We start from the raw sequence: 16,991 nt of genomic DNA, 5'->3' as shown, positions 1-16,991 counted from the left end.
AGATCTTACGAGGGTGTTCAAAGGGCAGAAATCCCAGCAGCGATAGCTATAGGAGTGGTGACGGCCCACAGGTGGCTCAGAGAACTTTCTGGAGTGATGTAAATACGTTCTGTTTCCTGGGTGTTACTGTGGTCAAAGCTCGTAAAATGTTACCATCTGCCCTTTTCACCATATGTAAAGTTTATATAAATCTAAATCATGTCAGCCTGGGACACAGAAAGATTGTCACCAATAGAAGGTGACAGTTGATAGGAGGGAGGGGCACTCAAATCAGTGCCAGGGTGAGCCAGGGTCACCAGGGCTGTGCTCCTTCCGGCAGCCAGCCTCCCAGGAAGGAGTGCCTGCCAGCACCCAGTTGCCTGGGGCGCTCTCTGCCCTTTCTCTCTCCAAGTTCTCTCTGCTCTTTCCCACAAGTGGTGAGCATCCGTGCAGGTCACCCAGTACCCACCCCATGCCCAGCCTTGGGAGAGCACCAAACAACCCTCTTCCCATAGTGCAGGAATCGGGGAACACACAGGCCCGTGACGACATGAGGCTACAGAAACAGACATTTGCAAAGACCCCAGCCTTGTACAGAGGGTCCCCTACCACCCTCTGCTGTCCTCCTGGCTCTAGAAAGATGATCCTAAGTGTTCACTTACCAGGACTCTACCTGCAGGGCCCTGGCTGGCCACAGTCACCCCAAGCCACATGTCCTCAATAATGTGATGGTCGGGGTCACCTGCAGGAATGGGAGGGCTCATGAGCTAGGGTCCCTCATTCCATTACCCAGTGCCCAAAGCCTCCCAGGGGCAGCCCTCCCTCCTCCCTATGTCCTGCCCGTCATTGCTCTGAGCTCACACTATATGACGTCCTGTTTCTTCTGCTCCTCATCCCAGATGAACAAGAAGCATGCCAGCTTTGCTTTGTTTGTTTGTTTTGGAGTCAGGGTCTCCATATACATCTCAGGCTAGTCTGAAACTCACTGATGTAGCCCAGACTGACCTTGTTCTTGCTGACCTTCTGCCTCAGCCTCAAGTGTTAGAATAATAGGCATGAGCCACCCTGCCTTGCTAACAGGCTAGCCTTGTCTCCTCTTTGGGCTCCCTTTGCCAGGCTCCTGACTTAGCTCCTCTCACTTTTCTCTGAGATGTCCATCCGTTCACAGTCGTTCTTGAGGGCGGTGAGGGGGCACAGGTACACAGCGCCAGTCCGATTGGTGTAGCCATCAGCCACGGCGAGGTCCCGGGGAGCACCAGCCAGAAGCCTGGGAAAGGGAGGCAGATGGGCCAGACGTCTTAAGCCTCCCTCCAGCCAACTTGCAAATCCACACTCACTAAGCATGGGCTCCATACCATATTCTGGGGATGGGACATTAATAAACCTCGGCCCTGTCTTCCAGGAGAGCCTGTCATGGGGAAGGCGGGCCAGGAAACACACACTCGGTAAGCATCTCACACAGAAAGCATGGAGGTCTGTATACGAGGTGCCCTGACCTGAGTGTGAGGACAATGGCTCAGAGTCACCCAATGAAGAAGGGAGGAAGGGCACCCGAGACAAGGATACAATATGTGCTACGGCCAGGAAACATGAGCAAGCCAGTGATTCAGGCACCAGCCCTCTGTACAACCAGAACCCAGGAAGCTGTGACAAAGGCCTTAGAGAAACCACAGAGAGACCCCAGGCAAGGCAGTGACAAGATCAGATCTGGTTTGGTTCTTTTTTTTTTTTTTTTTTTGGTTTTCGAGACAGGGTTTCTCTGTAGTTTTAGAGCCTGCTTGGAACTAGCTCTTGGAGACCAGGCTGGCCTCGAACTCATAAAGATCCACCTGCCCCTGCCTCCCGAGTGCTGGGATTAAAGATACGCGCCACCGTCCGGCATGGTTTGGTTCTTTCCTTCTCCTCTTGAGACAGGATTTCATAAAGCTGAGGCTAGGACACTCCCTGTTCAAAGATGACCTTGAGCTTCTGATCACCCACACACACACACCTCCACCTTTCAAATGCTATGGTTTTCAGGTATGTATCACCATGGTCAATTTTATGTAGTGCTAGGAATTTAACCCAAGGCTTCCAGAATGCTAGGTAAGCAGTTTACCAGCCAAAGGACATTCCCAGCCCCAGATCTCAGTCTGTGAAGGAATCCTTTGGCCTCAGAGGTAAAGGTAGATGTGAAAAAAAATGGTAGTTCTGGGTTCAAGTCCTGGGGGTGGCAGAAAAGGCAGAAGAGAGGCTCTGTGTAAGGATGGGTGAGTTGCTGGAGGCCTGGGTCTCTCCTCTTGAAACTGCTGAGCACCTAGCGCTAAGAGGCACAGGTTTCTAAGCGATGATGTAAGTAAGGCTGAGTGATGCGTCCGTTTGCCCCACCCCCACCTTGAGACAAGCACACGGGTATGGGGCATGGGGCTGGACACTACCTAGTGTGGCCCAAGAGCAGAGGTCCAGTGGCTGAGAGTGGACAAGAGCTAACACCTTGTCCCCAGAATCCATCTTTAGGGACACCAAGAAATTCCCACAACGGGGCTAGAACCCTGGAAGCCCAGCCCACACCAAAGGGGTAATTTAAGCAGAGCAGACAGGAGATCGGCCCTGAAATCCTATCTCAGACGACCCTCAGGTTTTTGTGAAAGAAGATCCTTCTTACACTGTCTCCCTGTAGCCTTTTAATATTCCGATTAGAACCTGCCTTCTGTCACCTTCCTGCCAACTCAGCCTCCTGGGTGGCAAGAGCTTCCCAGGTGCCCCTCTGTTTAGCCCAGCAACACCGTGGCCCTGAGGCTCCCAGGCTCCAGGCCTCTTGCCAGCCTGGAAGTGCTGAGCAAAGGCTGCGCCTGCAGCCCTGCTTAGGACCTGGGAGCAAGGGCAGCAGGGAGCAGGCAGGGCAGGGCCCGGGCATGCTGGGGCCTGGGGTGCCTCCGCCTACTGGGACTCAGGAATGCATTGCCCGGAGGTTCTAGGAAAGGGGTGGACCTTTGCCTGCACCTCACGCTGCAGCTCAGACATCACCCTCCCTGGCTGTTCCTGGGGCAGAGGCAAAGCTTCTCCAGCAGCCTGAGCACCCTAGGGAGGGATCAGGGAGCAGATATAACAGCCAGGCCATTAGCCAACTAACGTTCAGGCTAGGGAGGGTACCTGCCTGACCGCCTTGGCTCAACACAGGCGCACACCCAACCCCCAGGCATGCTCGACAAATGAGAGAAAGAAGCTAGGGCCTGTGGGAACAACTCAACCTGGAAGCTAGGCACCCGTTTCCTAAGACTAGCACTGTGGCAACAGTCTCAAGTGTCTGATCTGCAAAATGGGAAGCCCAGTTGACACCCATACTCCAGGGTTTGGGGGAAACAAATGGGCTCTCTGAGAAGGCATGGTTGGTTGTGAGCATTGTCGCTCTGGTTTTTTGGTTTTTGTTGTTTTTTTTTTTAATGGTACCAGGACTGGCCCTAACTTGACTCCAGACTCTCTCTGGGGACTCAGGAATTCTAATACTGCAGGTTAGGGAACCTGAAGCAGAGAGAAAAGGACAGACTACTTCATTGTTTAGAAGGAGTAAGGGGTGAACAGAAGTAGGACTTTCACATCCTGAGGATAGCAGGCAGCCACTGTGGGAGGGGAGGGAGAGGCTGGCATCTGCTCATCTGAAAAAGAGGCTCAGACTTAGCTGGCAGTGGGGTCTGCTCCAAGGAGCTTGAGGAGCTGGAAGCTTCAGTGGGTGGACGGGGCACCTGGGAGCAAGCAATGTAGTGGACGCACCGCCCTCCCGGCTGCCACTGTCCTGCCCAACTCATCTCGCAGGAGGGCACTGAAGAGCAGGGTCTGCATGCGTCCCGAATCTGTCTTCTCAAGGAGGGACCAAGGGACCCCTCCTCTTAGCTGCCTGAGGTATGGACCGGGCAGAGCCAAACACAAATTATGGCTGGGTTAGAATAAGACTCTGTACAGTCTTCACATTCCTGTCCTTGTCTGGTGCCAGCCTTGTGCCCACTGATGGGGACTGGGAAGGGGCCAATACCCTAATCCCCAGGCTCCGCCCCCCTGAGAGATTCCACTGGGAGCTCCCCCACATCCCCTGGAGTATTTTTAGCTCTTACTTGGCCCGCTCAGAGGCCCTTTAAGGCCCTCTGGCTCCCAGCCCAGAATGCAGTGGTCTACAACCAGAGGCCTGCATATGGATGGAGGGAGGGGGTTCAGAGGATAGGGCCCACCTTCCTCCTACCACAGCCAGGTATACGAAAGGTCAGGGTTGGGAATCCCAAGACTGGGACAGACCTTACCGGTATGTAAAACGAAATGTAAAGTACTATGTATAAATGAACAACAGTTCATTTATACTCTATATCAATAGAGTGCTGTTGGGTCCAGGTAAAAAATAAAAATCTAAAAGCTGACCTCTCCCAGACCACCACTGAACCCAGCCCCCATCCACAGACAGAAGGGGCAAAGGCAAGGGGGGATGCCTAGATAGAACTCCCAGGAGATAGGAGCTCCCTCTCCTGGAGTCAAGCTGGGCAGGGGGGAGTGGGAGCGCCTCTGGAAGCAGATGGATGAGTGAAATGGAAGATGAAGGGCTCTCAACAGCGGCCTCCTCATCCTTTCATTTGGCTCCAACTAGAAAGCCCCACCTGGCCTCTGGGGAGCCCCTGAGCTCCAAGTGCAGGGGGTGGGACTCTTCACCCCGACTAGCCCTCGGCACCTCCATTCCTCCCAAGCAGTTCAAAGCTAATAGAATAACTGAACAGAAAATGGCAGGATCTGTAAAGGCTGGGGAATGGCACCCAAGAGAGTTCAGGGCACCAGGCTGGCTCACCCCAAAGAGGAAGAGGCCCTCGGGACTCCGGGGGTGGGGGTGATACTCACAAAAAAAAAAAAAAATCTATTCGATTCAACTTCAGTTCAGTAAGGTGTGTGGTGGCTCCTATAAAAAGATTTCAGGGAACCCCCAGGCCTTCCTTGGGGTTTTGGTTGCTGTTCCCCTATGCCAGGCATAGGAGCAGAGGGGAAGGTGATAGCTGCTCCAGCCTGAGTTGGGGGGAGGTCAGTTCATGGATGCCAGCTCTATGCCCCGCTGCCTGATTTAGCCACCTCCCCAGAGGCTCATCTATGGCGGCTGAAAACTGCAGCCCTCACCATCTTCCCCAGCCCCTCCCCATGCTGCCTACCCAGCCCCCCTCCCCTGGTGACTCAGCCCTAGAACCAGAGCAACAAGCTGGAGGGAAGAGAGAACAAGAGAGATGGAACGGTGAGATCTCAGCAGGGCTGTAGATGAAAAAGAACAAGACTGATTTTCTCCTTTCTCCTCTTTCCCTGACTTTTCAGTAGGCATTCCATATTTGACCCCTATGGCATTCTTTGATTTACTGCAATGGACATTTCTTTCATTCCTTTTTTTTGAGACAGGGTCTTACTTTGTAACCTGGATATTCAGCAAACTGCCAATCCTCCTGCCTTCCTCTGACTCCTGGCATGACAGGTGTATGCCACCCCATGGATTACCAATCCCTCTTTGCTACTTCCTTTTCTGCAAGATCAACCCTCCTCCACCTCTTGCCCATTTCAAAGCCTTTGACCTAGAATGGACACTGGAGAAGGCCAGCAGAGAAGGATAAACCACATGTAGGCCTTGTTCCCACAGCCACAGCTGCTGTGCCATTTCTGCTGGCACGAGCCATGAGGGCTGCCAGGAACCCGCCCTGCCCAGGGAGCGTGTTTCAGGAGTGCCCAGCAGGTAAGCCAGGCCCCTGCCTACCTCAGGCATGACCTCATTTCCAGGAGTTGCTCCCTCCCAGGTTTCCCAGACACCCTCATTTTCAACAGCAAAAGGGAGAGGAGGCTCAGAGGAAACAGCCAATGAGGTCAGGTCAGAAAAAGAGGGGGGAAGAACAGAGTAGATGCAGGGAGGCTTAGGGAACACCTCTCAGATGAGCTGCTCTTCTCTCTCTAAAGGGACTTTATGAAACATTAAAAAGCTCAAGGTGAAGTTGGGCAGTGGTGGCACACGCTTTTAATCCCAGCCCTCAGGAGGCAGAGGCAGGCGGATCTCTGTGAGTTCGAGACCAGCCTGGTCTACAAGAGCTAGTTCCAGGACAGGCTCCAAAGTCACAGAGAAACCCTGTCTTGGAAAAAAAAAACAAAACAAAAACAAAAACAAAAAACCAGCAAACAAACAAACAAAAAAAACTCAAGGTGAGCCAGATGTGGCGGCACAAGAGCCTTTAATCACAGTTTAGGAGTCAGAGGAGGGTGAATCTCTGTGAGTTCAGGGACAGCCTGGTCTACAATGCGAGTTCTAAGACAGCCTGAGCCACATAAGAGAGACCATGTCTCAAATAAGCCCAAAGTGAGTGCTCTGCCCGGATTCCCACTACCATATACTAAGTGCTGCAAGCATGGGCTATGGGAGTTATAGAGGTAAAGGTTGCAGCAGCAACACAGTAGCTATGCTCTGCCTTCCCCGATCCCTCAGGAACAAGGTACAAGTCCATGATTGTGCATATACTCTCAGGAGCCCCTGAACAGCTGGCAGACCCCAAAGGAAGACCCATGAGCCACCCTTGCTCTTCCCAGGGGACTTCGATGCTGACAGAACCTGAGGCTGCAGTTTGACATATTAGTTCCCTAGAACACTTGGGCAGCTGCTCACATCTGGCTACACAGCTGGCTGTAGTGAATCCCAGCTGCTGCTAGACCCAAAGGGCTGGAGAGCTGAACTCAGTTAAAGCAGGACAGAGCTAAGGTACAGAAGCAGCTCTGGGCAAGGCAGAGAAGACCCATCTGGCCAGAAGCACCTGCCCTCGGAGGCCCATCAGTTCCAGCACTCTCCCCATCTGCCTGGAGAGGAAAGCAGAAGTCTTTCACTTGGCCAGGACCCACAGGAGGGAGAGGTTCAGCTCCATCCCAGTCTCAGTCCCCAGAGCCTCTAGTGTGCGCTGGAGAACTGGACCCGCCGGGACCATTCTAGACATGCTACCTCATCAAAGTGCCACTAGCATTGAAAACGAAGGCTCAGGTGTTAGAGACAGAGCCAAGGCAAGACAACAGGAGCAGCAACAGGCAGCTTCTCCCTTTACAATGTCAAGGTAGCAGGCCAGCAGAGATAGGAAGGAGGAAGGAGCATACAGATTCAGGTACAACCTCATCCTGCCGGAAACTGGCCCTTGGGAAGGAAATATCTTCCTCAGAGCCACAGAACCGGGGGGGGGGGGGGGGGGGACGGGACCACTGCAGAATCGTGTTTTGCTTTTTCTAGGTCTCTTCTCCTGCGTCCGCTCAGGCTGTGCCCCTTCAGCAGAACATAGGGAACTATGTTCTTATCTAGGATAGGGAAGTACAAGGCACTGTCAGAGAGCCTCAGCAAGGTAGAGGGTTAAATCTGCCTGGCCAGGTCAGGAAGGGTGTGGTGGCCCTACCTTCTGCAGGGGCCAGGTAGGGTAGAGGCTAAGTCCAGGTGGGCAGTACCGACCAGGGATTGGGCCGGCAGGGCAGAGGCAAAGACTGACGTGAGCTGGACTTTGAACATTCCAAACTTCCTCAAGTTTTTACACGCCCCAGCCAGAGCAGAGAGAGGTTCCAACACTCTTACCTTGACCGTGCCTTTTAATTTAGTAAGTGTCAGAGGCCAGGTAGGAGTAAATGCCTGGCAGGCCACCCGACTCAAAGAGGTAGAAGGGGTCTGTGTAATCGTCACTGTCTTCCCCTGGACAGCCTCACCTCCTCCGTGCCCCACCCCTTAGCTAGTCAACCTCAGCACACAGTACCCAAGTAGGGAAACCTCAGACGCCTGGACATGACCCGTTGGACATGAGTGTACCAATGAAGGGGCAGGTGACTGGACACAATCTCCTCCCCTCCTCCACCCGGCTTGGCTCTTCCCGCTTCTTGCAGCTGTTGCAAAGGAGAGGCGAAGAAAGAGAAAACACCATTTCCCTCTTCAAACCAAAACAAACACACTCAGGGCTGCTGATTCAACATGAATCTGTGGAATGCAGGGAGATGTCTGGTGGGAGTACCCCACTGCTTCCGGGTGGGCTCTGGCCTCTGAGGCTCAAGACAGCGCCTCCTCTGTCTGCTACTGTCCGTTCCTCTAGGGGTCAGAGGGAGTCTCTGGACAGCTCCAAATGCCCAGCCACTTCATCACCTCGCCCTGCAATGCCAAGCCCTTGAGAAGCGGTCCAGCCTGGTTCTGCAGAGGGCGTGGCTGCTGTGGCCACAGACTAAATGAGAGATGTAATGGGGGCTTAAACGCGTAGATCTCGGGTTCTCCCCAGGCGGAGGGGATGAGGGGTGTGATATGTGTTTATTTTACAGGGTTCTCCCAGCCCAGGAAAGAAGCTAATGTTAGGTACTGGATTCTCGGGGTATTGGACAACAGAGACCCTACTTCTGCTCTCCGAAAAGGTCTGAAGCGTGGAGCGGCCGCGTCTAGACAGGTTCTGGCCAGGTCTGCACTTGCTGTGATTACTGCCCCCCCATCCTCCACTTCCCGCCAAGCCCCACACCCGCCCTCTTAATACTGGCTCACAAGGAAAGGTCAGCAGCAGCAGACCTGGAAGTCAGTGGGCCCAGGGCTCCAACTCAGCTTAGGTCAGGCATCAGCGCACATACCCTCCGTCACACCCCGTCTCTCCGCCGCCAGGCTGACTTACAGGTAGCGCTGCTGTCGCTCGGTTTGCCGATGGAGGGCGACCGAGTAGCCGAAAAGGCTACCCGGGTTCACCGCCTCCTTCACCACCAGGAATCGGGTGTCCAGGTTGAAAGCGAAGGCGACCCGGCCGCTAGCCGCCACCATCAAGGCCAGGGCGCTGAGCATCCAGCCAGAGTCGCGGGGCGCGCGGCGGGGGCCGGGGCCCATGGCTGCGAGCGTGAGCCGGGCCGGGAGAAAACACAAGAGGGCTCAGCACTGGGGGTGGTGAACGGTTCACCTGCTCCAGGCGCCGCCAGAGGACACCCGAGCCCGCAGCGCCACTGCGCTCGGAGTCCTAGGCAATTTCTTGCCTTAGTCCAGCCAGCTTCACGTCTGCTCTGGGGTGGCGCTTCTCCAATCCTCTCCAGGTCGGTAGATCTACTCTCCTGCTGGTCCGGTGGACAGGTCACAGTGCCCGTCTCTGGGCACCCGGCACCCTAGATGGTCCCGGCCGCGCCCCCTTGGCGGGGTTAGCTCTTTGGATCCCAGCTAGGTGGGGGATCTGAAAAGGCAAACCCTCGACCGCCAAGAGGGCAGCAGGGAGGGATTCTCGCCAGCGCGTGCCCCGCCTCTCCACTGCCCAGCCCTGCACCTCCCCACCTTGCGCGCCCAGTCCGAGCTCCGCTTTCCTTCCGGGGAAAGAGAAAAGGTCCCTGCTCGGCCGCCGCCTCTTAAAGGGGCAGCGCCGCCCCTCCCTCTCCATCATTCCTGCCCTGACTCCGCCCTCTCTCTCAGACACCTGTCGGGAACCCTTAAAGCCTGGACTTCCCCTCCCAGCGGCTTGCTTCTCCCTGGTAGCGTCGCCTTCGGTGCAAGACGGATTGGACGGGCGGGGCCGGAGGTGGGATTTGCCTGGCGTTTCGCAGCTGAATAGGCGGTTCTAGACAAGGCCACCACCACGGTCCGGACAGGACAGACCAGGCACCGGCTCTTCGTTGAACTGTCCTCGGTGCCCGGCTGCTTGGAATGCGGACCTCCGCCGCGCTGCGAGTCCCTAAGAGGTGACTGTGGGTCTCCGGACTTTCTTCATACTCAGAGCCCTCGATGTTAGATATGGAGTAGTATTTATCCTGCCCCCCCCCATCCTGATCCCAGCCGGAACCGGCTCCTCCGTAAAGCCAGACAGATACATTTAGCGGCGGTGATGTTAACCCATCAGTAATTGTAATTAGCAAAGGGAAGCTTTTATCTCTAAGGGCTGTGAATGGGACCTCAACTCCCATAGTTGTGAGCTAAAGGTGGTGCCGGCTGCAGACAGGTGGGGTAGGCTCAAAGATCTCATTATCCGGGAAAGAATCAAACCGAAAGAGAACTCCAAGATATCAGTACAGACTTTTTTGAGTCTAACTCAGATTTCCCCGTTGCATAACCAAGACTCATTTTTTTCTGAGCATCGTTTTCTATATGTTCTTATACTAAGAAGAAAGCACCATTTGCAGCTGGAATTATGTTAACTGCTTTACAAACACTACTTTTTTCAAGTCAGTTTTTATTACCTACCACACACATACAACAAGGAAAACAGGAAATGTACCTATCCAATAGGATTCTGCTCCGGTGTGTGAGAAGCCAGTGCATTCTGGGTCCAATTCGCTGCCTCCACAATGTGACCTTAGAAGACGCTCATTTCCACATAGGTGATCTTATGCCTGCACCCCAAAGGTGCAGCCCTTAGAGACAGTGCTGCCTTTTACTAATGGCAATCACTGAGAGTTTGTCATTGTCACTGCTATGTAATGGATGTAAACCCGGGTCTGTACCTGTCACCCTATTTACATGTGGGAGCAGGCACAGCAGTTGTGTTTGAGGGGTGCGCCTTTGTAGACACAGCCCTGGAGGAGGTGTTGGGGGCGGGGAGGGGGACAGCTCTTCTTACAGAAAGTAAGTGTGAATTCTTTGCAGCCCCAAGTGCCTGCACTGGTGCAGGAGCAGCCCAGAGGAGTCTGGGGTTAAAAAGAAGTGAGGGAGGGTAGAGTGAGCTGCTGGAAGACGTGGTCTAGGATCATTAAATCCTCACACCAGGCATCAAGGTGTTCTCTCCTCTAAGATGGGAGCACCAAGGCTCAAGTTGGGCGATCTGCCTGAGGCCACACAGTTAGTATTCCAATTGCACAGTATCTAACCCCAGAACCTGTCTTAACGGTTATGCTAATGATTAACACTTAAGGACAAACCAGATTTTGATGAGATTTGGAGCGGCCTGGCCCTCTCCTTTGGGAGTGGCCTCGGCCATTACTTACTACTTCCCTTCCTTTTGCCTGGCGCAATGAATTCTAACTAGAAGCCCCACCTAAATGGTTAAAATGGTAACTGCTAAACAATCTGTCTTCCTTTAGCTTTGCAGATACCAGAAGATCCGATGACCTTTGTAACATTGCTCCTCTTGTCTTTTCCTACAAACTAACGCACATTTACTACTGCACTGTTTAGCTCCTGATAAGTAGCCTGCCTGTTTTAGGAACTAGTCCCAGGAGATAAAGTGGATTGCAGTGTTCTGGCCAGAGGGGGAAGAAACAAAACAAACACACCAAAAAAAAAAAAAAAAAAAACAAAAAAAACAGAGATGTTGCCAGGTGGTGGTGGAGGCGCACGCCTTTAATCCCAGCACTCGGAGGCAGAAGCAGGCAGATCTCAGTGGGTTCGAGGCCAGTCTGGTATACAAAGTGACCAGTGGCAAAGACCCACTCAGCATCTAGAACGTGCAGCAGTGTGCACACGGAGTCCAGGACAACCTTGTGGAATCGCTGCTTCTTTCCTCTCCTTTGACATGAGTTCTGTGGTTGAACTGAGGTCATCAGGCTTGCGTAGCAAGTGTTTTACATGCTGAGGCATCTTGCCAGCCTGCTATGATGTCTACCATGGAGCTCAGGCTAGCCTCTAAAGATTGGCTTTTGAACAGCCAGCATCCTTAACCAGGTACAGTTAGAACAACTTTAGAATCAGAGCCCAGGAAGTGGCCCAGTCTGACTTCATAGCTTACCAATCCTGTGAAAGTCAGGATTGTCGTCCTTGTTTGCTTCCTGAGGGAACAAACTTCAGGTGTGTATTTGGATGTCCAAAGCCACACAAACCATGGCAAGGGGGTAAGGCAGAGCAGGGACTGGATGCCACTGGCCACAGCTGTGCTTTAAGGGAAACTCCAGGCAGATGTTGTTCAGCCAGACATACCGAAACAAGAGCAGCTGTGATAACAGTTTGCCGGGTGGTGTTTGGGAGAGGACGTTTGTCCCTGGTTGCTCTTAGGATGGTATTAATCCACGCTGTGACTTCTAGAGCTACCCGGCCCCTCTCAGGTTTCGACTCGTGGACCCAAAGCTATCAGAGGTTTAAGAGACATCTGGGGTCAAGGAACAGGAAGCTAAATGGGAAGTCGAGCCATTGCATTTGCCCTTCTGGATAACTCCCTTGGTTCTTGGCCTTATTCCTAGAAGAGTGTGTCAATAGCCAGGGCCAGGAGGGCCAAGGCCAGGGTGGACACTTGGTATAGACAGGGGTCCTGCCCAAAATAGCTTTGCGTCATGTGATGATGACAGACAGGCCCCACGCCAGGCCTTATCTCGTAAACTATCCCAAACAGGAAGGACCAGCATGTCCGATCTGGGGACCAGGAGCAGGAAAGGGATGAGGGATGGCATTTCCAGTCCAAAGGAGTGTTCAGAGAGAACGTGGGAGCAGTAGCAGGGAGACTGGTAGAAGACAGACCCAACTGAGGAATGTGGGAAGTGTCAGACAGACCTGCGGGGAGGGAGGGGTGGACTGGAATGGAGGGAGCCGTGGACTGTCTGAGCCTAGCCTGGATATCTGGGGAGAGGACTCCCAGTTCCGCGCTGCAGACCTAAAACTCTTTGTTCTTAAGGACTTTATCTTGACGGCTTCATCACATCCCTCCAGTTGACTTTACACTGTCAGCTCTTCCTCGAGCAGAATGGACCCGCCTAGAAACACGGGATACACGTGAAATGATCAGCTCAGCTTTTGATGTGCCCGTGAACAGCCTTTAGGCCTCTCCCGGTTCTCTCCCCTAATGGCTCATACCTGCACAAGGATGCAAGAACGGATGGAGCTTCCCTTCATTGTCTGAGGGAAGGAGCGTCCCAGAGATCCTCCCTGGGCGAACATTCACCCCCAGAGATCCTCCCTGGGTGAACATTCACCCCCAACCACAGTGAAAATCCAGGTTCTGAAGACATTTGGGGTCTGCTATCCTGAGAGACAGCCTTTATGTAAACAACAAAACCTTTCAAGCTCTCTTGGTTCATGAGTGGTGTTATCCATCTTGATATTTGAATGAAACCTTCAATGAGGTCCCCTGGCCTTTGCAGGTGACTACCATAACGCGCAAACAGTGCGTTCTATGCAGGAGTCAGGGAGGCTTCTGGGAGAAATAAAAGGGGGAAGGGTCAAGGAGAGACAGGCCTCGAGCGGGAGACCTCAAGAGAAGAAATGCAGAAGTTGGCCTAACTTAGGGTAAAGTTTTCCCAGCTGGAACAGTGACAATGTCAATATTCTCAGCCGGCGGCTTCCGTTCCTCTTGGAGCACTTACTGTGTTCGCAGCAGTGTGACTCCATAGCCCCAGCCAGCTGCTGCAGGAATGACAAGGACACATAGCGGCCTGCTGCCAGGATTGAGTGCTGGCTAGCCTGTCTTCTCACCCTAGCAAAGATACCCTCCTACCCCAAGCCTTGGAGTCCCATCTCGAAAGCAATGCTGGAGGAAACATTCTGTTATTACTCTCCATCATCATCCAGTGTGTCTCGAGGCTCCTCGGATCTGCAGAGCTAAATGGACCAACTCTGCTACTGAACCTAAACTCAGGTCACTCTCTGACTACGATAGAAGATACAAAATTCTTGCGGGGGGGGGATGGTGGTGGCTGAGAATGATTAGGTTTATCAGATTTCCTTTTCCACTGACCCAGACTCAGCCTTCTCTGCCTCAAGCCTCAAGGCAAAATCCCTCTCTGCCTCAGCTCAGACCTGAGTCCCCTACTAGGACTAAGAAGGGCTTCATCCGGCCCCCTCCTCTGTCTTTTGGTTTTGAGCCTAGCGTTTAACAGCTGAGCCGTCTCTCCAGACTCTAGGAAGCGTTCTGAAAACTCAGCGTCAAGCAGGCTAAACTGCTAGTGTCTTGAACCACAGAGCTGATGTGTATGAGGCGAGGGGACTATTAGAAACAGCATGTTTATTGTATGAAAGAAGAAAGAAAACAAATGAAAAGAAAATGAGAGGAAGAAATAGACCGTGTGCTGCTTACAGCACACACTGAGGTTGACATGGTCGGGACAGACATAGAGGGGCCAACATATAAGAGTGGAGCCAAGGAAAGACAATGAAAGGTAGGAAGATTGAGAGCTTGAGGCTGGTCTAACTAGTAAGTTTCAGAAAAAGAAAAGAAAAGAAAAGAAAGAAGAAGGAGGAGGAGGAAGAGGAGGAAAGGTGTGAAACTGGCTGAACAGGAGGGAGCAGGGGAGGGGTAGGAGGGAAGGAAAGGGTATGTGAGGGAGAGAATTGACTTCAGGTAGAGGTGGCGAGGGTCCTGATGTAGGAGAACTAAAGAGCAAGGGGCTCTGACATCAGTAGGCAATGTCCTTTATGGGGCCCTAGTACATTACCCCAAACAAGGAAACTTCCCTGACAGCTGACTGCCTCTCATTCTTCCAGCCTCTTCCAGCAGGGTTTCTTCCTACTGCCTAAGGGACGGCCTTGTGTAGATACTGGTTTGACCCCAGGTCCCCTCCTTTCTTGTCTGGCTCCTGACTCTCATGGGGTCTGCCACACTCTTTGTGTAAAGTCAGGATGGCACTTTGAAAAGGAGAGGCTGTGGGTCCACCGGCTGAGTCCCTTCCCTGTGTGTGTGTGGGGGGGGTGGCAGAGCCTGTAGTGAGTCTTTCTTTGTACCGCCAATTTCCAAATAATGACACGGGGAATTACTAATATGAAAGCTTGGCCATTAGCTTAGGCTTGTCCCACTAGCTCTTTTAACTTAAATCAACCTGCTTTTATTAATCTATGTTCTGCCACGTGGCTTGGCTACCTCTCCTCTGTGCCGTATGTCCAACTTCTTCAGCGTCTCCCTGGCATCTCCTTTCTTCTTCCCAGAGTCCTCTCTGTCCAGAAGTCCTGCATATTCTCTCCTACCAAGCTATTGGCTGTTCAACTCTTTTTTACACCAATCAGAAGGCGCCTTAGACAGAGACACACCTTTTTAGTGTACACGAATATGCACAAAGGGAGGGGAGTAGGGGGGGCAGGGCTAACTCTCCTTGGCTCTTACTGACCAAATTCTATGCTCAGGTGGAAAATCTGGGCAGGTGGGGACTCTATCCACCACTCCCACCCTTTTTCACTAGAGACGGAGGATTCCTACAGAAATGTTCACTAGGACGACGCATCTGTGAATGGCCTCTTGTATGTTATTGTACACTCACACCAGTTTGCCTATGTGACTATACTTCTGAATTTTTTATGTTCACACGGAAAGGGAGCTACTATTTATTGAGCACGTATTGTGGCCTGGCTCTTTATATGTGGTCCCTTCTAAAAGCCCTGGGACACAGAGATGTCACCCAGTTTTCAGTTGAAAACACCAAGATAACCAAGATGCAGCAGTTGAGAGAGCTCTCTGACATGTCTGAAGCCACCCTGAGGGCTCTCCGACTCCAGATCCTTTTCTCCACAATAAGTTCCTCAGGAACAGGCTATGTGAAGTTTACATGCCTTTGCCTATCCTTCTGTCCGTGGCTGATTGGTACAGTGGGTAGAGAATGCCTACAGAATGGCCTGGTGAACAGAACGGTGACATCTGGCTTGCATAAACACACGCTCCTGGTGTGGTAGCTGTCTAACTAACGTGCTTCGTTTTACCCTGCTCGAGGCAGAGGTCTTTGTGGCCTACCAATGACTTAACTTGTTATCTTTGTGGGAATCTCAGTGCTTTATTGTTACACTATGAAGTGTCACCCTAGGCTCTGCTTGAAGAGCTGGTCTCCAGCTTGTGCTGCCTTTCTGGAAGGTGATGCAAACTTTCGGAGGTGGTCCTAGCTCAAGGAAGTAGGTCACTGAGTGCATCATCTTGTCCTCTTGGGGCTATATCCGGCCCTAGCCCCTTCCTGCCCTTCTGCTTCCGGTCAGTGATGAGGTAAGCTGCCTGGCTCTACCACGTGCACCACTGTGATGATTCCCCCACACACACAGGTGCACCACTGTGATGATTCCCCCGCACACACAGCCCAGCAGCAAAGGAGTCATGTGACCATAGCCGGCGCCCTTCAGAGTGTGAACAAATAAACACTTCTTTAAACTGTTTCTCTTTCGGGTGTTTGTCACAGTAACCAAAAACTGGGCACACGCATGCAATAAAGAAATGCGATTAAGTGCTCGGGCAGAAATAAAGATTACAGAACATTAAGGCTCATTAAGGCCCACCTGTACACTCTGCGCTTGGGAGGTGGAGGCAGGAAGGCTGTGAGCTTGAAGTCAGCCCTGTGCTACATAGACCTAGTCTCAACAGCAACAAAGGCAGAATGTGTGTGTGTGCACGCACGGGTGTGTGTGCATGTGTACACGCATGCTTCCCCTCACCCTAACCCCTGCCCCGTGTGCTCTAGGTAGATTGTAGAGTGATGCCTAGTGAGCTTGTGGCCTCGAGTTTTGTCTCTAGCGTGACGAAAACATTTTGTTTCCTTTTGTGTTTTGTTTTTGAGACAGGGTCTCTCTACATAGCCCTAGCTGTCCTGGAACTCACTGTGTAGACCAGGGCTGGCCTCGAACTCACAGAAATCTACTTGCCTCTGCCTCCTGGGATTAAAGGCGTGCATCACCGCACCCAATCATTGTGTCTCTTTGACAGTTAGGTAAAAGTTGTCCTACTGGCTCTTCATTTTCCTTGTTATGTATAATATATGTGTGATGCATGACTGCATACATACTCCTTACGAGTCCTGGTGATCAAATTCATGTCATCAGGCTTAGAAGCAAGTGCCTTAACCTGCTGGCCCATCTTGTTGACCCTTCTGCTGACTCACTTTTGAGGCAGAGTCTCCCTATGTTGCCCATGCTGCCCTTGAACCCACAATCCTCTTCACCTCAGGCCCCAAGTAATGCGATTAGAGTCATATGCCCCCACACCTGGATCTCATTGGCTCTTATTATCTGAGACCCTATGGTGTAAGTCCTGAACTAGCTAGCACCCCACCCCAAGCTCCAGTCCTGTAGCTGTAGTAGTTGAATCTAAGTCAGTGAAAATCAGGAGATCTCAACGCCCCAGGCATCTCTTGGCTCTCTTGCTTTGTACGTTTTCCAGCCGGGAGCCTGGACACTGCTCCTCCTGCTCATT

At 52.5% G+C, this 16,991-nt stretch overlaps 1 protein-coding gene and 1 long non-coding RNA gene across 3 annotated transcripts in view; one reads left to right on the top strand and one right to left on the bottom strand.

Annotated features, from left to right (window-relative positions):
• Positions 1-9,298, bottom strand: part of Itga3 (integrin subunit alpha 3) — a 30,418-nt gene extending 21,120 nt beyond the window's left edge. The window contains exons 1-3 of one of the 2 annotated variants that reach the window (XM_048446963.3): positions 8,619-9,298; positions 1,119-1,246; positions 642-721 (exon numbers count right to left, since the gene is read on the bottom strand). In XM_048446963.3, coding sequence (XP_048302920.2) covers positions 642-721; positions 1,119-1,246; positions 8,619-8,824 — 414 coding nt within the window. In that variant the 5' untranslated portion in view covers positions 8,825-9,298. The remainder of the gene's footprint in view (positions 1-641; positions 722-1,118; positions 1,247-8,618) is intronic. The other variant, XM_048446962.3, reaches the window with a different exon arrangement.
• On the top strand, positions 7,810-15,961 carry LOC146893255 (uncharacterized). The gene is made up of 2 exons (XR_015738767.1): positions 7,810-8,199; positions 8,281-15,961. It is a non-coding gene; the product is annotated as an uncharacterized LOC146893255 (long non-coding RNA).
• The last annotated feature ends 1,030 nt before the right edge of the window (positions 15,962-16,991 follow it).

This window comes from Myodes glareolus, chromosome 9 (genome assembly GCF_982192425.1).
Source record: "Myodes glareolus chromosome 9, mMyoGla1.1, whole genome shotgun sequence".
Taxonomy (NCBI): domain Eukaryota; kingdom Metazoa; phylum Chordata; class Mammalia; order Rodentia; family Cricetidae; genus Myodes; species Myodes glareolus.
This window is presented reverse-complemented; position numbering and strand designations above follow the sequence as displayed.